The sequence below is a fragment of the Bipolaris oryzae genome (assembly GCF_000523455.1).
Source record: "Bipolaris oryzae ATCC 44560 unplaced genomic scaffold scaffold_0, whole genome shotgun sequence".
Lineage (NCBI taxonomy): Eukaryota > Fungi > Ascomycota > Dothideomycetes > Pleosporales > Pleosporaceae > Bipolaris > Bipolaris oryzae.
The window spans coordinates 309,646-332,418 of NW_006911276.1; the positions used below are offsets into that span (position 1 = coordinate 309,646).

Genomic DNA, 22,773 nt, shown 5'->3' on the forward strand with positions numbered 1-22,773 from the left:
CATTTTTTTTAGGGGGGTGCATCATTTTGTCAATAAGCGAGCGCATTCAGGGTATACAGTTCCATGTACAAATAGCAGCTCGGATTAGGAGCATGTGGAGTTGCGCATGCAGACCGCGTGCTGTTGCTTAGGCGTTCTTATTTGCTGGCTAAAAGACCTGGAAAACCGTAGCCCCCACGTTGGATCACTTCTGTACGGCGGACGTCATTGTTGAACCTGGTCTTTTTTTCTCTCTCCAAGACTATTGCTGCGTTATCTTGCTACTTGGCTTTGTTCCTAGTGGAACTGGTGGTTGTATAAGTAGGGTTGATAATTTTCGACGTAGCGTTAGAGGTAGACGCAATCGCATACTTAACTGCATCACGGAGACTTTGAAAGGTCGTTTTCATCTTGGTCAAGCATTTGTGGTGTATATTTTGCCGGCTCCCAAATATCCTACGTCTTGGTCAAGTTGCAACGCGGTGCGCTGGGTTTCAGCTAGACAAGGTGCCTTGCCGAAACGTCATGATGCTGAGGGCAACCATCTTCCTCACCACTCTACTCACCTTTATCATGAAAGTCAACACCGCATCTCTTCCCATCCGGATTCTTACCCACAACATCCGCTATGCAGCCAATCCGCCCTCGACAGGCGAGAAACCATGGTCTACTCGTCGCCAACTAATCCTTAACGAGCTGCACTACAACACTTTGCACAACCCCGAGGCCTTTATATGTCTACAAGAAGTTCTCAACTCACAACTCACTGACATCATGTCTGGCCTCGGCGACGAATGGGCATATATTGGTGTCGGCCGAGACGACGGTAAAACCAAGGGCGAGTACAGTCCTGTCATCTACCGAAAAGCAGTCTGGAACCTACTCGAGTGGCAGACTGTCTGGCTCAACGAAGATGGGGTCGTAGGGAAGAAAGGATGGGATGCAGGCTCCATCCGCATCATAACGATTGGCACGTTCAAACACATTCAACACAAGAAGACACTCGTCGCAATGAGCACGCATCTGGACAATGCTGGTCCCATTTCCCGCCGCGAATCTGCAAAGATCATTCAAAATGTTACAGCTCAAGTCACTGCGCCTGCAAATGATTCTTCAATTGCTTTGCCCTTCTTCCTTGGTGGCGATTTTAATTCTGAGAAGGATGGTGAGGCGTATGAGATTCTTAATGCTGAGGAGTCTATCTTACAGGACACGAGGGAGCAGGCGAAATGGGTGTATGGGCATGAGGTTACGTTTACGGGATTTCAGGATGAAGGGAAGGAGGTGATTGATTTTGTGTTTATGGGGCCGAGAGGGCGGGGGGATTGGGTGATTGAGGGGGCGAGTGTGCTGGAAACTCGGTTTGATGATGGGGTGTTTAGCAGTGATCATAGGGCAGTTGTGGTGGATGGGTTGCTGGAGGTGTGATTATAGTAGCCTCGAGCGATCCAAAGCAAATAATCCCTTGGAATTGTAAAGCAGCTCCTTAATATTCTCGATCTACAAGAGTGATGAAAATGCCTTCATTTTCTACTGCTAGCAGCTCATGCCTCCCCCAAGTAGCCTATGCTTACATGACATGACAACGAGCGGTGCAGATGGACTGAAGCCAAAAAGCAATGTGGTCATGTGAGATGCAATTCCCAATCATACGCATGTCACCCACACAGATTCGCATGCGGAACGGAACGATGGATCCACGGTTGGCAGAGGATCAAGGCACAAGTGACGTTGTCAGGCGATCGTCGTCATTGGGCTGTGGCTAAGCGAAAGCTCGAAAGCACCCCACTGAGGGGCTTGCTCTAAACACAGGAACGACCTTGCGCACCACTCCAATTCTAGCTCCTGGACCATCTTTCCACTCCTCCACTACATATACTCAAGATGGCCACTGAAACAGCAGCTATTGGTGAGCTCACCATGCAGGCCCCCCCCGCCTGTACCAGCATCACATGAAGCTATGCACAAAGAAATAGCTCCATGAGATGACACCTGGGCCTCGCTAAATGGTCGCAGAAGCTAACAGCACACGACAGACTACTCTCTGGCGAACCCAGATACTATCACCAAGTACAAGGTCGCCGCCGACATCTCTCAAAGAGTCCTCAAGGAGGTCTCAGGTACGTTGGCCCCGCACCCCTCCGCTTACTGCCGATTTCCAGGCACGAGACTCGAATTGACCCTTGGCTAGGATGGATTGCTGCTGAAGCTAACATTGTCGAGCTCTGCGAGCGCGGCGACAAGCTTCTGGAGGAAGAGGTCGGCAAGGTCTACAAGGGCAAGAAGGTCCAGAAGGGCATTGGACACTGCACCACCATCTCGCCGAGCGCCTACATCACTCCCTACACGCCCCTCAAGACCGATGCCGAGGAGGCTGCAACAACACTGAAGGAAGGGGAAGTCGTCAAGATTCAGCTAGGCGCTCAGATCGATGGTTTCTGCACCATTGTTTGCGACAATGTTATTGTCGGTAACACTGGCGAAGTCACCGGACGCGAAGCTGATCTCATTTTGGCTACACACTACGCAAACGAGCTTCTCTTGAGGTTGATGGTACCACCAAGCCTACTTCCTTACAGCGATGAGGAGGAGCAAAAGAAGGCTGCCACCAAGAAGCCCTACACACAGAGCCAGATGACCAACATGCTCGAGAAGGTTGTCAAGGCTTACGATTGCAACCTCGTCGAGAGCACCACTATCTGGCTTTTTGACCACAACGAGATTGAGTCCAAGAAGAAGATTATTCTTGCTCCTGGCGAGGGCGTTAGGGGTGAGGGTCTGCCCGAGGCCGGCGAAGTTTGGGGTGTCGAGATGGGCGTCAGTCTGGGAAGCGGCAAGGTTAAGAACAACAGCAACAGGACTACTCTGCACCGTCGCACAGCCACCACCTACCAACTCAAGCGCCCGACTTCCCGAGCACTTTTGTCCGAGGTTGTCAAGAAATTCGGAACTTTCCCCTTCAGCTTGCGACAGCTTGAGGACGAGAAGGGCGCCAAGGTTGGTGTCGTCGAGTGCGTCCGCACTGGTGTACTTCGCCAGTACGAAGTCGTTGTTGACAAGGACAACCAGCCAGTCGCTAGGTTGTTTTCCACCGTTTGTAAGTTTTTAGACCCCACATACGTACCCTTTAAACGCGGATCGCAAAATACTGCTCGATCGTGTTTATGGGACTCCTTAATCTGATCATACCACACCCGGTCAAAGCAGCAGATCAAAAGAATGAACTAATAGCTAACTTTGGAATAGCAATTGGCAAGAACGGCATGCAGCGCCTTGCTCAGCCTACTCCTATTGACGTATCCAAGTACAAGTCTGATAAGAAGATTGAAGACGAGGAGATTCTCAAGATCCTGGAGCAGCCTATTGGAAAGACTGCGACAAAGAAGAAGAACAACAAGAAGAAGAAGAAGCCCGCGAAGAAGCCTACCGCTGACGGCGCCGCCGCTGCTGAGGAGGAGAGCGAAGACGAAGAGTAAGCGTAGATTGCAGAGATCTACAGGCTTGCTCAATCTTTTCCGAGCCAAGTCCGGACGATGTGTCAATTTTTGAGAGCGTAAAAACAGCATTGCAGGGGAGAGACATGACTGGTACTCCCAGAAAAAAAAGGTGTGCCATGTACTGTGGGCAAAGCCCATGATCAAGTAGAAGTGATAGCAACCTCCAAAAGATCAGTTCCCCCGAAAACCACGAGCTTATTATCTGCGTGATCATTCATGGAGGCTTTTGCTGTGTATCGTACGATTTCGACACAGATAAGTGCTTAGTAGCTTATTGCTAATTGCCGAATTGAGTCGCGAACGCATACCACACAACGCTCACAACCCAAGGTTGGTTAAGTGTCGGAACCAGATCCCACAAGAATTTCCAAAGCAAGGCCAAGGTGATTTTCTACTAGTGCATTATAGGAGATAGAATACCAAGCCTATATGATGTATGGCATCCTATGGTTATCTAAGCAGCATCATCCTTGCTTTATTTTCATCACCTGTGCGCCAAGCTAAGCGTGGATGGAAGTCTTCCCTGGCAAAACAATGGTAGGAGATATGCGGATAGCTCGGTTTGCTCTGTTTCGTGTTCGATTATTCTGAGCTTTTTTGTTACGTCGGATGAGATCAAGTATGAGAATAGGGTCTACCCCTGAATTAAATGTGCACAATAGTTTTTTTGCATAATGGATATGGGCATGAGTTTCCTACTTACTGAAGCGCTTAGAAGCCTATGATAGAATATGAATCTGGAAACTCACGTGGTGGGTGTCGGTCGGTGAAAGTGAGAGGAGGATCTGACGGAAAAAGCGGAGGTTGGGTGACTTGCCGTGTCCCTCACAGTCTTTGTGAAGTGCTATTCTCCCATCATATCGATGCTAGGGAGTGAAACAAGAATTTTCTTCTTCATCACTCTACCTTTTGATAGATTAAAATCCAAGTGTCTGCCAGGTGCTGCGATATTGGTGAATGTGTAGGGGGCTGACATAATAAGAAGGCCCGTCCAAGCGTCCAGGGCACTCTCGAACAGCCTTGATCGCTCTCATTCTTGCACGACCGACCCACCAACACCGGGCTCGGCATTGGGGCGTGTAAAATTCCCGGATAGCACGCGAAGTGAGAACAAAGACCTGTTAATCAAATACAGCGCGCTGACCAAGTTCCAGTTTCGCCATGCCGGCCCTCCGCAAGTCTGCCCGGGAGCGCGACTTTCGATCGCAACCAAGGTCCAGCACCACGCCCTACGCCTCACCTACTGGCACAAACAACGATCACGTCTACGACAAGAAGCAGCGCTCAATCACCGAGTGGACTGAACCTCAACCCCAGACTCTTGCGCCCTCTTTTGAAGAGCACGGTTTTGCGCGGCACGGCGTCCTGGAGAATATGGCCCCCCTCGGCGTGCCTCCAAAGGCAAAGGACAAGCAGCGCGCGCGCGCTCTCGACGGACCGGCTCCTCGGAACTCATTGCTGGGAAAAGTGAATATTGCGTTTGGCGACGACGCTGGGTCGACTCCAGAAGTTACTCCGGCTCCCGAGCTTGAGCCTGATGATTCGGAGCGGCAAGAAGAGTACGAGATACAGGCCGGCTTTCCTGTTCTCGAGGATGAAGAGGATGATGACTACGAACCTACCAAGCCGAAGAAGAAGGTGAAGGTGTCGAAAACTCCAGTCAGGGGCAAGACGCCCGTGCAAAGCAAGACGCCCGTCAACGGAAAAACGCCTGTAAAGAGCTGTTACAGCAAGAGCACGCCTGTCTCAGGGAGCCCGGCCGTACAGGCGATTTCCATGTCCGAGCCAGTTGCAGCGAGCACACAGCGCATCCAGATCGCTGTCAACGATGCCATTTCAAAGGCCAACAGTAGCAAGGGCAGGCGTTATGTAGGCATCGCCTTGAAGCGCGCCTTTGAGCAAAGCAAAAGTGACCCAGAACTAGCCGAGGCCCTAGATGCAGTAATTCACGAGAGGAGCACGCCCAAGCAATATAACCGTTTTCGCAAGTTCATCAAGTCATTCAAGCTTGAAGAAAAAATGAAAATGGGCCTCACTAGAGACAGGCGCTTTGACCAGCCCAACACGGCCAACAACGGTGTTTCATTATCCAGCCAGCCGCCATCCCCTATGGCTAGTAGTGAAGTTGTTCCCGATGATTCTGTCTCGACCACTGAATCGATGCTGAACGACACGCACAAGGCATTGCAGTCAGCACTGGACCCACATTCTGAAGCTGCGCCCCACCCATTCAGCACAGCGCCTGCTCTACCAGCAGCAGATACCTCTGCAGAATCAACACCAAGGATGCCATCAAAATCACCTCGGAAACGAGCTGCTACCAATGGAAAATCTGCGCCAGATTCTGCTATGGACGTGGATGGTGGTCTCTCGACGACTGTGCCTACTCCAGCAGCGAGGACGCCCGACACTGGTGCGAGTGATTCTGAGCTCTCAGAGGTCAATGAAGAAATAGTGCTGAAGGGCCCGCCAGAGCCGGTGCAGGTCAACGGAAAGAGCGCTACTACAGCACCAGCCTCAGGACTGAAGAAAGGGAAGAACATTGCCCATGCACGCGCTGCTAAGAAGGCGAAAGCCAACGCAGGAAAACTCTTTGGCAAGCATGCATACAAGCAGCAGCCGCTTACCGCAGAGCAGCAGGCGGAAGATGACCGTCTCTATCAGATGCGCAAATCTATGGTGGAGGAACAACCTATCCGCCAGTTCGATCAAATACCCCCTCCAGTCTCTGATGTCCGCTTTGATGACGAAATCCTTGAGACGGAATCTTTAACAGAATCTCAGATTGCCGTAGGCCCACCGGTAGACTCTGATCAACCACGGCGCCCTGGACGAGCGCCAAACCATGGCACCAAGCGTCTGCGAGACGATCCGTTGCGGTTCTCCTCGCCTCAATCTGAGCCAGCTACAGTGACACGGCCTTCGACTCCAGCAGTCGGACCGGCGCCCAAGCGGGTCAAACTTACCAACGGTCAGGGTGCCAGGACTAAGCGATCGTAAGTGTTTCTTTTCTTTCTTGCAGCATCGCTCTCAAGCCCTTGGGGGTATAGGCAGATGTCTGTACCCGTGTCGACGCAGCTCTCTTAGCGTCGAGTAGGCAAGCCTTGCGTGTTTGCATCAAACAATACCGTTGGTCCCATCGAATCACCAGAAGACTAACTATTGTACACACAGACCAGTCAAGAACCGAGATGCAGGACCTATTGCTGGTGTAGCGTTTACTGGTGGTGGCGGTTCGAGACAGCTGGGGCCTGATGACAATGACCCCGTAAGTGCCACTCAAAATCCCGCAGCATCCAACCACACCATTCCTCTTCCACCGCACAACTCATCAACATCATTTTCTTTTTTCATCTCCCAACACCAATGTTTCTCACTACGAACATAACCCCTCCCAAATTTCCATACTCTCCTCCACTCTCAGTTTTGTCTTCACCTCTAACGGAATGCCAGAACTCGCCACAGTCGGAGAGCGACGACTTCTGCTCTGCGTGTAGAGGTGCTGGCGAGTTTGTCTGCTGCGAAAACTGCCCACGCGTTTTCCACTTGCTATGCTGCGATCCACCGAGGACACAGGTACCTGACGGTGCCTTCTACTGCTACGAATGTAATGCCAAGTTTGGTGCACCCGATGACTCCGAAGAGACACATCCCAGCTTGGGGCCGCTCTTCGAGAAGCTGGAGCGCACCAACCCTCGTGCATTTGCCTTGCCGCAAGACATCCAAAACAATTTCGAGGGTGTTTCTGCGCGTCCTGATGGATCTTACTTTGAGGAAGTCAAGAAGTTCCCTCTGTGAGTGTGACGCGTTCCATCGCGTGATCTGTCGCTAACAACGAAAACAGGGCGAAGAACAGTGGATATGGCTACCAGAAGCCAGAATACACAAAGGTCATTGACAACGATCAAAAAGTCATCTTGTGTGCCCAGTGTGGGTTATCGAGTGGCAACAAGCGCCAAATGCTGAAGTGTGACTTCTGTCACGCATACTGGCACTTGGACTGCTGTGACCCCCCACTCGCTAATCCGCCACACATCAGCTTTGATGCGTCGCAGCGCGATGCCTGGAAATGTCCCCGACATATTGATCACGATCTTCGTAGTGGTTTGTTGGTTCAGAACGATTTGAGCGCTGATGACCACGATGTTGAGATGGGCAACACTGCGCCGTTTGTCCGGATCACGCGCAGAGTTCGAGTGCGCAAACAGTCTGAGTACATTGAGCCAACGTTCTCACGCGGCATGCGCAACAACGGTTTGATCGAAATTACTAATGATCCGGATGATGACACTGATGGCGAAGGCAACTACGTGTTCGGCGATAATGACTCAAAAGATCTCAGCTCAAAGATCTTCCGTGTGCCAGAGAAGGGAGTCGTCCTCGACTTCATCAGCAAAGTCAAGAGGTATGTATATTCTCATCTTCACGATGTTATAGCAGACACTAACGCATCTTGCAGTGGTCGTGTGATGAAGAACTATGGAGCACCAACGGCTGTGGAGGCTGCAGCACAACGCAACGCGCCTATGCAAAACTACCTTGCACATTCTATCGAGCAACAGCAAGCAGCACTCACCCTGGCTCAGCTGGCAGGAAAAGCACCCGAGGTTGACTTGAGCGAGGGCAAAGTTCAGGCGCTCATCTACAGTCTCACCGTAAGACTTCTCCCTGCGCCCCACATGCCTTGTTTTGTGATCAATGGCGCTAACTCACGTGAAACAGTCCGAAGCTCCTCCGAGCGTCATCACAGCCATGGCCAACGCAGACCCGCCACCGCCTTCAGAGCAAGAGCGTGCTCAGCTGGAGATGCTTCAGCGTCTTATTCAGCGCCGACTTGGAGCTTGAGCGCTGCTTTAACAACAGTGGTTTGCAACCTTATCCGGTCTAGTTGTAGTGACACCGCCAAGCAACCCTGGATACGAAAGCACGCCATGTACACCACCCAGAACTCTTATCCATCTACAGTCATCTCAGATGTCCTTGTCAAGGTAGCGTCTCGTCAGCAGATTGGCTGTGGCGAGGCGTCGCTCAGCCTTAGCCTCATTTGCCCGACTTGGAAATTCGAACACGACACCCTGTTCGTCCAATGGACGCGCGGCACGGTCCTCGTTCGACACGTCAACACCTCTCGTCCCTTTTCGATCAGAAAAAAGCTCTTTGTTTACCTTGCGTATGTTTTCCTCAACCTGGGTCGGCCTCTTTTTTTCTTTCTTTCTTTCTCTCTCTGCCACAGTACCATGATATGCGCAACTTAGCGCTTTACCTTTTCCCATACGGATTTTTTTCCCGGTACAAATAGCTCACCCAACTGCCTTAGAGCCTAACATCTTTTTCGCAGAACTGGGTAAGCTTTTGAACGCTGTACCACAAATGCATAGCGTAGGAGTTTTGATTCGGGGGGAAGGGGGACCAATGTTTTTTTTGATATATCTTTAGTCTATTTGGGGGGAGTGGGGGAGTGAGTGAAGGGAGATAAGGTGTTTTAAGTGCTCTGTCACTTCCGTTTATCTCTCTCTCTCTCTTTCTATACATCTCTCTCGTTTTCTATCTGGCGTTTGGCTCTAACCGAGCAAAGCAAGTTGGGAGAGAGGGGACTGCCGGTGATAGGCAAACTACTGCTACTACTCTTACTTGCGAAGCTTGAATATCAAACTTCACTTTTTGTTTTTTTGGCGGCGGGAGGAGGACGAGGAGGAGGAGGAGGACGGGAAGGAGAGACATACTTGATGGATATCTTAGAAAAGGTTTATTTAGGCTTTTCTTATGAACTGGTGCTGCGAATGGCAGAATAGGTCGACCCTGGACCATTTACATACATACACAACATGTGTCTTGGTGTCGTCCCCAAACTTGATTGCATGCTATGTGGTGGTTATCGTCATTACCCGTGATGAGGAGGCTATTCGACTGTCGATCAGGGGTGGTCAAGAAGAAAAAGGTGGGCCGTCCGACGGGGTTCACTGGGTTCACTGCAAGCCTGACACGTTGCATGCATCTCGTGACACTACGGGGTGTGGAAAGGGGGGGGAAGAGGGAAGGACTCTAGGCATCCATGGATATGGAAGGAACAAGAACCAAGGAACATGTAGTATGCTGAACAAGTTGACTGAGTGCTATGATTCAACTATATGATTCGTCCCACCGCCGCTGCCTAGTGTGGACGTGAGACAAGGGCTTTTGCTGGCATTAAAGAAAAAAAAAAGGGCAAGGCAACAGAAAGCCCTGGGATTGCTGCAAATCGAATCACACCACTCGACCCTTTTTTTTGTGACTGGGACCCTAAAATTCTTGGCATAGGAATCAGGCAGGTAGGTAAGAAGGTCAAAGGAAACAGAAGAAAAAAACAATATTTGATAACAAACGATGGCTTAAGGCTTGCAGCGGCCGAAGTAGCGGGGGTACAGGCAGCAGTCGCGGACAGTGTGTTGCTTGCATAGCCAGGCGAGGAAGCGTTCGAGACCGAGACCGTAACCGCCGTGGGGAGAAGAGCCGTACCTGGTGGGAAAAAAGTTGTTAGTAAGATGCTTTGTGAGTTATATGGATGCAAAACTTACTTCCTCTGGTCAGTGTACCAGTAGTATGCCGCAGGATCAATCTGCTCCCTGGCAAACGCAGCCATCAACTCATCGTAGTTGTCCATCCTCATACTTCCTCCAACAATCTCACCGACACCGGGCATCAAGCAATCCACGCTCTCCGTTACCCTGGGGTCTTCCTTTTCCTTCAGCATGTAAAAGGCCTTGATCTCCGTAGGGAAATGTGTGAGGAAGATGGGCCTGTTGATGATATCTGTCATCCTACGCTCTGCAGCTTCAGCGATATCGTCGCCAAACTTGTGGGGCTCGCCATCCTCGTTGGGGATGTTGTGCTCAACGAGCCAATCAATGGCTTCTTGGTACTTCATGCGCTTGAATGGGCGCTCGGGGACCTTGAACTCGGGGTTGAGGTCCATGATGTATTGCTTGACGACGGGATCAGCCATTGTGACGTCTAGGACACGGCACATGACCTCTTCGAGATGGGTGAGCAGGTCGTCAAAGTTGATGTAGTCGAGCTCGGCCTCAATGTGCGTGTACTCAGCCAAATGACGACGGGTCAATGACTTTTCAGCACGGAAGGACTTTTCGATGCAGTACACGTCTCCCATTGATGGCAAGCATGTCTCAAGATATAGTTGAGAAGACTGGGTAAGGTAGGCCTCCTCATTGTAGTAACCGAACTTGAAGAGCGTGGCACCACCCTCTACCTGGGTTTGGACAAGCGCTGGCGGGCTGACCTTGCGTAGTCGAAGTTCTTTATAGACCTGGTTGAATGCAAACTCAACGGCGTCACGGACAATCATGACCTTGGATGCAGTCTCTCCACGTAGAGTGAGATGTCGCAGATCCAGCAAGGTCGCGTGCTCAGTGTCCTTTGATACCCTGTTGGTAATGGCATCGTCGCCACCAGCTGCCTTCCAGCCATCGTGGATCTTGTAGTAGTCGGCGTGCAGTTCGCGGCTGTTGGGAGCGTGGGCACCAGCGGGGATCTGCCTCAACTCTCCGAGAATCTCCATGCTGGTTTCGCGAGTCAACGTGAGGGCATCGTAGGTCTTTGCAAGGTTACCAGTGAAGATGACCTGCATGTAGCCGTAACCATCTCTTAAGGTGACAAACATGACATCCTTTTGTCTTCGCTCACGATGTACGCGACCAAATACTCGTACTCGTGTACCCTTTGTATCTTTGCCATCTCCTAGCGTGATCTTCTTTGGGTCGGTGTCGTCGAGCTTGATCTTGATCGCCTCAGGAAGACTCTTGTCCTCCTCTATGACGACCTTCTTGGCCTCATCGAGGACCTTGTTGCGGTCTGCCTCCTCCTTCGAGCGCTGCGCAAGCAGTCCCTGCTCCTTCTCGGCCTTCTTCTTCTGCGCCTTTGCATAGTTGACCGCCTTCTTCATGGCCGACTTGGCAACATCCTTCCACTCTAACCTCGAGGACGCATCTGCACCCTCTGCGACCTCTCCAGTAACACTCTTCCGGGTAAGGAACTTGGGAGTCTCGCCGCGAGTCAGGACAGCGTATCCGAGGGATTTGTAGGGCGATGACTCGTCGCCCGTCTGTTCTGCGATGTCCTGACCGACATCCTCGTCGATGTAGTAGGTGGGCTGAGCCATGGTGGCGACAATTGGTGTGCAGACGTCTTTTGGGGGTGTTGCGCAGATTGTCTGCTGTTGTCGGAATTATATTGAGTGGGCGCGGGGTGACTCAAATGGACCCCTCCACAGGCTCCGTGCACAGTCTAGGTACGTGAAGCACTATATGTGTCGATAAGGCCAATCACCCAATTTCCCTTATCAACCAAGGCTCGTGTTGACCGACTAAGATAATGCATTGTGTTTTATATGTGCAATGGATTGCTTTTTGTAAATAGATACCTGTTTTGAGTTAACCTGAAAAGTGCGTCTTGTTGACTTTAGCTGCATGCCAACACCGTTTAGATGACGACGGCCTTCCAAGGACTAGAATTTGGATGCTTCAAAAATAAAACTCACTCAATTCGCAACATGAATATGGCTGGTAACCTTTGTTAAGTAGACATTTGAACCCACTCTCGATGGTAGTAAAGGCGGCTCTAGTTCCGCGCTGACAAACAAGACAATTGGCTCGGTAACTGGACAACACTAGATGAAGGGACATATAAGCTACAATGTAACATACAGCTGCTATCATTCATTCCAGCTAAAAACAATCTCTTTCTGACGATATAACACAACAATGGCTGATCCTAGTATTTACGAATACGAATCCCCTCTTAAAGGCTTCGAAAACTGTGAACCATTGCCCAAGTAGGATACGTCTTCCATATTGCTAGTGCTTATGATTCCAAATATTGCGGTACAAATGTGATTGAAGAATACTGATACAATCACAGCGAAAAGGCCGAGGATGGGAAATCCTACGTAAACCCTCCAGCTGACAAGGCAAGCGATGCCTATAACTCATTCGTAGCACCTATTACGAATGGCATCCGTGGGGGTTTTGAGTGAGTACGAACAACTCAAATATTCTGTTAAACAATCACTGATGTTTTCAGTGTACACATCTACTATCTTCAGAGTGACGAGGAAGAAACGAAGTTTGCCAATGAGCTCTGGGAGCGCATACGTCGCGAGTGTATGGTGGTGTCCTCCCTTAATTCAGTTGTTTCTAATCAAAACAGTCCCTGAGTTGCGCATATACCGAGTCTGGGATCGACCAATTGGACCTCATCCTCTTGCCATGTTTGAGGTTAACATTTTCACTCCACGTAAGTAATGGCTTGTTGGACTAGAAGCTGGAGCCTTCACTAAGGATTATTAGAGCAATTTGGCGCATTTATTCCTTGGCTAGTAATTAACAGAGGTCCACTTTCGGCACTGATTCATCCGAATACTGATGAGGAAGAGAGGGACCATACACAACGCGCAACATGGATGGGACAGCCGCTACCTCTTAACTTGAAAATTTTCAAGAAGAGAGCAGCACCGAAGGTGTAATTTTCTGTGATTCAGCGAGGACGTGTTAGGCATGAAAGCGCGTGCTTAAATTGTAACGTAATTTTTTGAGATTACGTCTGCGACAGACGTGATAAATTGGCATATTAAGCAATTCGTGTTACGCCCCATACTTTGATGCACATTCTCTCTCAACCCGTAGCTTGGATGTCTGTCGAACAGCTCTTCGTCTGGCGTCTTTCGAATGATTGGTGATGTCCGTGTCCATGCCTGACCTCAATGATGACGCTGTCTATGAGCATGCTGAACCATATTCTTGTATGGTGCATGATCAAGCGAGACATTATCGCACTCACGCCTTTGTCTCCACCTTCTTCTTTTTCTTGGTCTTCTTCGCCTTCTTCTTGTCTCGCTTCTTCAATCCACTCATGCCTGCCTTGCATGCTTCGGCATATCGCGCGTAGAACCCGTCCAAGTCTTCCGGTTTTACCACTGTGCTCAACTCTATTTTGTCAACTTTTTTCCTGTCTGTCCCTGCTTTCTTGTCGCTCTTGTTATTGTGCGCGCGAATCAAAACAGGCAGCGAGTCTTCAGGATGGGTGTCCCATAATGGATCATCGGCGACCTTGTTGGCTGGAGGTGGGGTGGCAGTGGTACCCAATGTCATACGCTTCTGTACAAGGTAGACGCTGCCGTGGCCTTTTGTTTGTGTGTATTCGAAGAGGTTGGCGAGTTTTGCAAAGAACTGAGCAAGTGTTAGAATAGAGAAGACGATTACATTCGTGTGATATCACACACCTCATCGTTGCTCAAATGTTCTCGCCCCATTGTGAATGTTGTGTGCTATATTAGTCGCGCCATGGAGATGGTAGGTTGCATAGTGGGATGCCTGCTGTCAGTGCGAGGCGGAGACGCGGGGAAATCTCACCTAAACTCCGACCCTCGAACTTTTTTGCGACAACCAACCGCCCCAGACACCACAACATGCGCAAACCCTTCGGAGGGCCAAAATTGCCCGTAGAGTTACGGAACCAACTTGGAGGTAATATTGGACGATAGCTGGGTACATTTTCAGTACTAAACAACGGCAGATCCAGCAAACAACAAGCAGCGCAAAGGACCGCGTAATGGACCACTCAATCGCAAAGACAGGCGCAAAGCCGATCGCGTAGAGAAGAAGCGACAGAACAAGCAAGGCAGGAAGCCTGCGCCAACACATCCACATAATGGCCGAGGACCGCGTCGTGAAGCCGAATCGGAAGATGAGGACGAGGAAGAGGAGATAGATTGGGACAACATCGAATCAGACGCCACACCACCACCGGTAGAGAAGAAGGAGCCGCAAAAGCCTCTGAAAGGCATACTCAAGACAAAACCCTCAAATTCAGAGGAAGCATCGCCTCCGCCTGCGAAAGTATCACGCGCCACAAGAGACAGACTAGCCCAGGACGATGCCGAAATTGCTGCACTGGAAAAAAGATTAGGTGTGAAGGGCAAGAAGAAATCCAAGGGAGCAGATGGCGGTCTCGATGACCTGTTTGAGGGCCTTGGAGATCTCGGAGATTTTAGCGACGAAGAGGGTGCTCAGCCGTCAAAGCGTAAAAGGGATGAAGATGACGACTGGCTTGCAAGTAAGAGGCGGAAGGCCCTAGGCCAGAAGTCGGATGAAGAAGAAGACGACAATTCAGAAGCGTCTGAGTCTGACGAAGACTTGGACATAGAAGAGGCAGACTTTGATGACGAAGACGAGACAGACTACGATGAGGAAAGTGATTTAGGCTCTGAAGACGACAATGCCGAAGAGGCTGAGCCAGAACAACCAAAGAAACGAGAAAATCCATACGTTGCTCCTGTAGCACCGGATGCCCAGCCGACCAAATATATACCACCTGCGCTTAGAGCACCACCTTCATCGGATTCAGAGGCTTTACTACGTCTTCGAAGGCAGATACAAGGTCTTTTCAACCGTCTTTCGGAAGCCAACATACTCTCCATCTTGCGCGAAATTGAGACTATCTACCAGAACAACCCCCGTGGATATGTCAACAACACACTGGTCGATCTATTGATTGGAATGCTATCAGATCCCACCGCTCTCCTGGATACTTTCCTGAACCTGCACGCCGGTTTTATTGCTGCGATCTACAAAATTATTGGACCAGACTTCGGGGCACAGATGGTAGAGCGGATTGTTGCGGAAGTTGACAGACACTATCAAGCAAACAAAGACGGTTCTGGAAAGCAGACGTCGAATCTCATATCCGTGGTGGCAGAGCTATATACGTTCCAAGTCATTGGCAGCAATATTGTATTCGACTACATTCGATTCTTTCTCGACGAGCTTACCGAAATCAACACCGAACTTCTGTTGAGAATAGTCCGGGCAGCGGGTCCACAGCTACGCCAAGATGACCCGACCTCTCTGAAGGACATTGTTGTTCTTCTTCAGAAGTCTGTCGCCAAGGTTGGCCAGAACAACTTGCCGGTTCGCACCAAGTTCATGATTGAAACAATCAACGACCTCAAAAACAACAAAATGAAGACTGGTATCGCTTCTTCGGTAATCTCGAGGGAGCATACAACCCGGATGAAGAAGCAGCTTGGTACGCTGAACTCACGGAATCTCAAGGCGACCGAACCACTACGGGTTGGTCTGAAGGATATCAGAGATACTGAGAAGAGAGGCAAATGGTGGCTTGTCGGAGCAAGTTGGCGCAATCAACCAGGAAACGAGGAGCCGGCCAAGGATAACGGAAAATTTGAACAGACCACGACACATATCGATGACGAGGGCGATGACAGCGAAGTTGATCTTGTACAGCTTGCTCGCGAGCACCGTATGAACACAGACATTCGGCGGGCTATCTTCATCTCTATAATGTCTGCCAGCGACTTCAAGGATGCGCAGATAAGATTGAATAAGCTCAATCTCAAAAAGTCTCAAGAAGCAGAGATACCACGAGTCATTGTTCACTGTGCGGGCGCCGAGAAGACCTACAACCCTTACTACACTGTACTTGCGCGCAAGATTTGCTCCGATCACAAGACCCGCAAGAGCTTTCAATTCGCGCTGTGGGATATCTTCAAGAGTTTAGGGGAAAAGCAAGATGACGCGGACGATGATGACGATGATGACGAAATGGACACCGACATGTCCCTTCGAAAGCTTGTCAATCAGGGCAAGCTGTATGGCACATTGATTGGCCGTAAAGCCATGCCAATTATCAGTCTCAAGAACCTCAACTTCCCCTACTTGCAGCCGAAAACCAAGACTTTTGTTGAAGTCTTACTTGTTACTACCATTCTGGAGGCATTGAAGACATCCAAGACAAAAGACAAGCGTGACGAACGGGCTGTCCGGGAGGTATTTGTAGAGACAGATCAAGCACCAGAAATGATTGCCGGTTTGCAATTCTTCTTGAAGAAGACAGTTAGTAAGACGGAGATTGTTGAGGAAGCGGAGAAGGAAACGGTGCGGTGGGCGTGCAAGTCCGTCATGGGAATGCTGACTAGAGTGTTGGCTACTACTACGTTGGCGGAAGACTGAGTGTTTGACTAAAATACCCCTCTGTTGTATGTTTAATAATAGAGTGATAAAAGAACCAATGCAGTATGGTGCCAGGAGGCGATGTTGAACATGAGGCACTTTGTCATCTTGGCGCCACCCTTGACCCTACGGAAGCCGCATAGGCCTTCCCAGCCGAGCTCCGCAAAAAGCTCAACCACATCTGCCATCCCACGCCCCATCCATTGACGCCTGTCATCCCAGCCGTATACCTCACGGCTTCTTTTGGTTATGTTTCCTCCGGCCATCTTCACCATGTTCCGCTCACTGGCACCCCGCGCCGCTCAACGGGCGTCGCGACCCGTCACCCGAAGCACATTCTGCGCATCCAACATTTACTTCCAGAACCGGTTACGACGTGGATATGCGTCGGAAGCTGGTGAGTCGCATCACGGCGCACCATTGGTTTAGTGCATCTGCTGACCGCTGGACAGAGGAGAAGGACCTAGTCATCATCGGTGGTGGTGTTGCGGGATATGTCGCAGCTATCAAGGCTGGACAGGCGGGCATGAAGGTTAGCAAGACACATTCGGACAATGGCAAGATCACAAGGTTGACGCAAGCGGACAGGTCACTTGCATCGAAAAGCGTGGCTCCCTGGGTGGAACCTGCTTGAACGTCGGCTGCATTCCCTCCAAGTCCCTCCTCAACAACTCGCATCTCTACCACCAGATCCTCCACGATACTAAGAGCCGCGGAATCGAGGTCGGCGATGTCAAGCTCAACCTCCCCGCCATGATGAAGGCTAAGGAGAGCTCCGTTTCTGGTCTCACAAAGGGAATTGAGTTCCTTTTCAAGAAGAACAACGTTGAGTACATCAAGGGTACTGGTGCGTTCCAGGACGAGCACACCATTGCCGTCAACCTCACTGAAGGCGGCGAGACTACTGTCCGCGGAAAGAACATCCTCATTGCCACTGGTTCTGAGGCCACTCCTTTCCCTGGCTTGACCATCGACGAGCAGAAGGTTATCACAAGCACCGGCGCCATTGCACTTCAGGAAGTGCCTAAGAAGATGACCGTCATCGGTGGTGGTATCATTGGCCTTGAGATGGTAGGAAAATACTCAGTCGTTCTTTTGGTAGACTATGCTAACCACACATAGGCCTCCGTTTGGTCGCGTCTTGGCTCTGAGGTCACCGTTGTTGAGTTCTTGGGCCAGATTGGTGGCCCCGGCATGGACAACGAAATCGCGAAGCAGACCCAGAAGATCCTTCAAAAGCAGGGCTTGAAGTTCAAGCTCAACACAAAGGTTACCGCTGGTGAGGTTCACAGCGCTGGTGTCAACGTTAGCGTCGAGGCCGCAAAGGGTGGAAAGGAGGAGACTGTGAGTCGATTTTGAGCAACACTAGCTGATTGTAATGCTGACATGCCTAGCTCGATGCGGACTGCGTCCTTGTTGCTATCGGTCGTCGCCCATACACTTCCGGTCTTGGTCTTGACAACATCAGCCTCGAAACCGATGAGAGGGGCCGCCTGATCATTGACCAGGAGTACCGCACCAAGATCCCCCACATTCGCGCCATCGGAGACTGCACTTTCGGCCCTATGCTTGCCCACAAGGCTGAGGAAGAGGCTGTCGCTGCCATTGAGTACATCCACAAGGGCCATGGTCACGTCAACTACGGCGCCATTCCTTCTGTTATGTACACCCACCCTGAGGTTGCTTGGGTTGGCCAGAACGAGCAGGAACTCAAGGAGGCTGGTATCAAGTACAAGACTGGAACCTTCCCTTTCACTGCCAACTCAAGAGCCAAGACCAACCTCGACACTGAGGGTATGGTCAAGTTCCTGTCAGATGCTCAGACCGACCGGATATTGGGTATTCACATCATTGGTCCCAACGCTGGTGAGATGATTGCAGAGGGTACACTTGCACTGGAATACGGCGCCAGCTCTGAGGGTAAGTTGAATCAGATCAAGCATCTTCTCGAACTAGCACTAACGATTATGCAGATGTTGCGCGCACATGTCATGCTCATCCCACTCTTGCTGAGGCGTTCAAGGAGGCCGCCATGGCCACCTACGACAAGGCTGTTCACTACTAGATTCCCCAATTTCGGTCAGGCTTTTCTTTTGTGCATCAGCGACATGACCTTCGAGCTCTCAAGCATGCGAGTGCGAAGTTGTGAACGATATTTGTAGAATATATCTGATGCGTCATGCTCGCCAATGAAATGCTAGTGAATGATGCGCATGTGATGTGGAGCCGGTAGGGCTGAGATACCCCTGCTAGCGGCGTCTTGTCGCGTGCACGTAACGCGTACCGCGATTTGATGTCGCCATCAATTACACTTCTCACTTGCCCGCTTTTGCTTACTTTTTGCCCATACAATTCTACGCAAGTCATCATGAGTAACGACGACATTGAACACCGCTGTACTGTATTACGACAGGACCTCAAAGTCTGGGAGAAGAAATTTGCAGCCCAGAACCATGGCCGAAAGGCGGGACGCGACGACATTAAGGCCAATGCAGAGATCTGTATGCACGCGCTGGACAATGACATACTGGGGTCGTACTAACAAACTTACAGCACAAAAATACAAAGAATACAACAAACTGAGGGCACAGCTCTCACGAAAAGCAGGCCCGGACACACCCTCGAAACGAACTAGAAGCCGGAACACAGCCGTCGACACAGAGCGCACGACAAAAGCAGCGCCCAAGGCCGTTGTTACTACGCCCATGAAAAGGAAGAGGGAGGAGGACGAGCTTTCAGAGAACGTCACACAAGTGGTCGATCTCCTTTCACCACAAGGGCCTGCCGTAATCGGTCCAACCCCGCAACGTGATGGCATAGTCCTAGGTCTTTTCGATCAGCTGCCTTTTGCACTCACACCTACCAAATCGAGAACTGTGCTTGGAGAGGTGGGGTTGAACGTGCCCCAGACACCAAGTAAGGAGTTGGAAGATGGAGCAAGCGAAGCATTGCTGGAGTCTCGAGCGAGAGGAGAGAGAACACCACTATCGGCCGGGAAGCGCTTTCTGCTAAATCAGTTCGTTACACCAAAGAAGAGAAGACTAGACGAGGAAGGAACCCCGTCATCTACGATGCACGGGTTAGCGACGCCTGCTTTTCTTCGAAGAGACAATGCTCTGGGCGCAATTGACGAAGAAGATGAAACAACCCCTCGGCCAGCACCATGGAAGCGGCGGGGACTAGGACGCAGTTTGACTGCTATGATACAGGCTATGAAGAAAGATGAGGACGACAAGCTTGATGAAGAGGCGGATATTATGCGAGAACTGGAAATGGAAGAAGAAGGCATAGTGGCTCCAAAGAAACCCAGAGTACCGCAACTCTTGGTGCAAGACAGCCAGGCGCCGATGCCCTTGGGTCCAGATCGGGGTGTTGAATCCGAAGAAGACAGTGAGGAAGAGCCGGAATTGGGTCCCGATGGCAAGCCTCGAAGGGCATGGAAGAAGAAGGGAATGAAGAGGCAAACACGACGGGTGATAAGTATGGCTTGGTTTTCGTTTGAAACAAGCACCTTGACTAACCATCTCCAGTGCGTCCGAACATTGTTAAGCCTAAGCCAATACCAGCACCAGAAACACATAATGATGTGGAAGAGCAGACACGTGTGCCAGAGACGCAAGTATCAGCAGACATAGAGGACGAGTTCGGTTCAGATGTGGACGATGGATCAGACTATGCTAGCGATGTGTCGCATACTCCGAAAGTACGGAAAGTGACGAAAAAAACACAAGAAGCAAACGAGAAGCCGAAAAAGGAAAATATTATAAAGACAGCTGCCCGGAAAATCAAAGCTACAGCCAACGCAAATTATCGGAGACTAAACATCAAGGGGAAAACAGGGGCTAGCGGAAAGGGGAGGTTTGGCAAGAGAAGATAGATGGGCCACACCGATCTAGTTTGTCCCACACTCAGGTTCCAGTAGTAATGTAACACATATTTGAGCTTCAGGCCTGTCAAGAGAGGATGTACCTGTTTGCTTTGTCGAACAGATTTATAGAGGCAACGTCTATCTTTATACGACACATGGACCAACACGCAATAAGCCCAGTGGGATCACACAAATCACAGGTTGTAAAATCATCGGAAGTGATGTCAGCTGCAGTATCGGAAGAATAGGTAGGCTAGGACTAGGACTTTGGAATCGCCAATAGTATTCTGGGACTTCTGAGACAGTGTGACCATTCTGGTCATCTGCAGAAATCGGTGCCTGATATGTGATGAAATCCAAGGTTGCCGTTTTCATATAAAGTGGTTAAAATGTACTTGTTTCTTGCTGTATGTATGTATTCTTTCTCGCTACTGTAGACATATGCATAAAAGATGGCATACATTCGTTATCGCACGTTTGAAGGTTACGATACGGCGTGGCGGTTGGTCAGCCCCCAGACGCTAAGCCCAGCAGCACCTCCGACGCCGACGGCCCCCCGACGTATACGGTCGAAGCTTCCACCCGCGGCGACAAACAACACCACCACCACATCACCCATTCGACTACTGCAACCCACCCAAGCTCCCTCTTACTCACCATCTGTATCATCAAACGAGAAACCAGAATCGCCCCGCACCATGGCCGAGAAGGAACTCTCCAGCGTGCTTCAGCAGCTCCACCAGACGCTCAAGTCACACAACTACCAGCAATCAACATCATTACTAGGCAAAGCCAAGATCGCCCTACTCAACCTCAACGCCCTCATCCCGCAAGAAAAGACGCCACGGAAACACCTGCAGCTAGCACGCGAGACACTCGAGCTCGGCGCCATCATCTCGATCCGCCTCAAAGACACCGAGTCCTTTACCCGCTACTTCCAGCAGCTGCAGCCCTTTTACTCCCTCCCGGAGTCGACACTGCCCAAGGACGGCAGCAATTCCAGCAAAGTCACGGGATTATACCTGTTGCTGCTGCTGAGCGAGGGCGACTACGCGGGGTTCCACACGCTGCTCGAGACGCTCGAGGTGGCGGCTGCGCAGGCGGGCTCGAAGCTCGAGGCTGACCAATTTATCCAGTACCCTGTGAGGTTGGAGCAGGCGCTTATGGAGGGTAGCTATGATAAGGTGTGGGTTGAGACGAAGAGCGAGAGGGTGCCCGGCGAGGAGTTTGGGCTGTTCACAGAGGTACGTCATAAACAACAACCTTTGCCACATTTGTGTAGCACCGGGGAAAGAATGAATTGAAGACTTGATTTATTAACACTCTTTTCTGTAGATTCTCATCGGAACCATACGCAAGGAAATCGCCTCGTGCAGCGAACGCGCATACCCCTCCATCCCCATTTCCGACGCCAAATCCCTTCTCTTCCTCGACTCGGAAGGCAGCGTTGTCAACTTTGCAAAGGAATCGGGATGGGTTGTCAAGGACGGACGGATATACTTCCCCCAGCAGGAGGATGACTACATGAGCAAGGATATTCTGGTTACGAGCGATCAGGTTATTGAGAATACGCTGGGATATGCACGGGAGTTGGAGACGATTGTCTAAGGGAGTGTCGGAAGAGGGACTGCTTCTCTTATTTGTTTGTTTTTTGCTCTCGCGAGCCAGAGTAGAGTCGCACAAGTGCAGATTAGTGTACGATATATGCATCAAGACACAATTGGATGGTCTGCGCGTATGATGGATATGCGGCAATGAGGAGATGTGGTATTCCCGATGACAAGGAAAAAAGAGACAAGTAATGATTACGACTCTTTCCTTGTTCAGTCTTTTCTTTCTCCGATAAACAGGCTAAATCTGTACATGGCATATGGCATATGGCAAAATCACATGCTTGAACACTACTTGCAGAGACCATAGGCTCACTAAAGCACAGACAATGTGCATTTAATAGTCTGAGAGGAGATATTGGGGGAGCGGGCACGGAACAAGAAAAGTATGTACAGACGTATTCAACCTAGGTTCCAAAGAACCAAACTAATAAACTAGGTAAGTAGATCCAAGATATTCCAATTCCCTCTCCTCCTCCACTTTCCAATCCAATATATCCAAGCCCAGCCAGCCCGCAGTCCCAACCCAATCCAACCAAAAAAAAACACACACAGCCCGAGAATATAGGCAAAGAAAAAGAAGAAGAAAAAAAAGATGAATTAACTGAACCATGGAAAATAAAATGCGCAAAGACAATAAATCCTATTCACAAAAAAAACAAGAAACTCCCGCTGGTGTACGATTTGGTATAATCTCCAAACACCGATCCAAACAAACAAAACCGCTGTAAACTAGAAAAACGTGGGAAGATGAAAGAAAAAAAATAGAAGATAGACCAAAGAAAAGATGAGGACAT

General features: G+C 50.3%; 7 protein-coding genes across 7 annotated transcripts; 4 read left to right on the plus strand and 3 right to left on the minus strand.

The window, feature by feature from the left end:
- Window positions 1-504: 504 nt before the first annotated feature.
- On the plus strand, window positions 505-8,321 carry COCMIDRAFT_79357 (uncharacterized protein; the record flags this gene model as incomplete). The annotated part of the gene is made up of 10 exons (XM_007684025.1): window positions 505-1,227; window positions 2,006-2,099; window positions 2,171-3,076; window positions 3,226-3,451; window positions 4,631-6,472; window positions 6,651-6,744; window positions 6,930-7,270; window positions 7,321-7,881; window positions 7,936-8,131; window positions 8,199-8,321. The coding sequence occupies 10 exons, from the start codon at window positions 505-507 to the stop codon at window positions 8,319-8,321; spliced, it is 5,106 nt and encodes a 1,701-aa protein (XP_007682215.1).
- A 963-nt stretch (window positions 8,322-9,284) lies between these two features.
- On the minus strand, window positions 9,285-9,467 carry COCMIDRAFT_79563 (uncharacterized protein; the record flags this gene model as incomplete). Its single annotated transcript, XM_007684026.1, has 1 exon — window positions 9,285-9,467. One exon carries the CDS (start codon window positions 9,465-9,467, stop codon window positions 9,285-9,287), a length of 183 nt encoding a protein of 60 aa, XP_007682216.1.
- Window positions 9,468-9,844: 377 nt separating this feature from the next.
- COCMIDRAFT_21289 (uncharacterized protein) lies at window positions 9,845-11,631 on the minus strand (the record flags this gene model as incomplete). The annotated part of the gene is made up of 2 exons (XM_007683906.1): window positions 9,845-9,971; window positions 10,031-11,631. 2 exons carry the CDS (start codon window positions 11,629-11,631, stop codon window positions 9,845-9,847), a joined length of 1,728 nt encoding a protein of 575 aa, XP_007682096.1.
- A 601-nt stretch (window positions 11,632-12,232) lies between these two features.
- On the plus strand, window positions 12,233-12,993 carry COCMIDRAFT_31446 (uncharacterized protein; the record flags this gene model as incomplete). Its single annotated transcript, XM_007683947.1, has 5 exons — window positions 12,233-12,303; window positions 12,390-12,500; window positions 12,552-12,631; window positions 12,678-12,764; window positions 12,818-12,993. 5 exons carry the CDS (start codon window positions 12,233-12,235, stop codon window positions 12,991-12,993), a joined length of 525 nt encoding a protein of 174 aa, XP_007682137.1.
- A 310-nt stretch (window positions 12,994-13,303) lies between these two features.
- On the minus strand, window positions 13,304-13,779 carry COCMIDRAFT_79500 (uncharacterized protein; the record flags this gene model as incomplete). The annotated part of the gene is made up of 2 exons (XM_007684027.1): window positions 13,304-13,696; window positions 13,750-13,779. The coding sequence occupies 2 exons, from the start codon at window positions 13,777-13,779 to the stop codon at window positions 13,304-13,306; spliced, it is 423 nt and encodes a 140-aa protein (XP_007682217.1).
- A 156-nt stretch (window positions 13,780-13,935) lies between these two features.
- COCMIDRAFT_79582 (uncharacterized protein) lies at window positions 13,936-18,563 on the plus strand (the record flags this gene model as incomplete). Its single annotated transcript, XM_007684028.1, has 8 exons — window positions 13,936-13,993; window positions 14,043-16,423; window positions 16,721-16,895; window positions 16,951-17,030; window positions 17,087-17,569; window positions 17,621-17,842; window positions 17,893-18,418; window positions 18,472-18,563. The coding sequence occupies 8 exons, from the start codon at window positions 13,936-13,938 to the stop codon at window positions 18,561-18,563; spliced, it is 4,017 nt and encodes a 1,338-aa protein (XP_007682218.1).
- Window positions 18,564-18,866: 303 nt separating this feature from the next.
- COCMIDRAFT_31449 (uncharacterized protein) lies at window positions 18,867-21,974 on the plus strand (the record flags this gene model as incomplete). The annotated part of the gene is made up of 5 exons (XM_007683948.1): window positions 18,867-18,999; window positions 19,052-19,978; window positions 20,029-20,361; window positions 20,850-21,610; window positions 21,702-21,974. The coding sequence occupies 5 exons, from the start codon at window positions 18,867-18,869 to the stop codon at window positions 21,972-21,974; spliced, it is 2,427 nt and encodes an 808-aa protein (XP_007682138.1).
- Window positions 21,975-22,773: the final 799 nt, after the last annotated feature.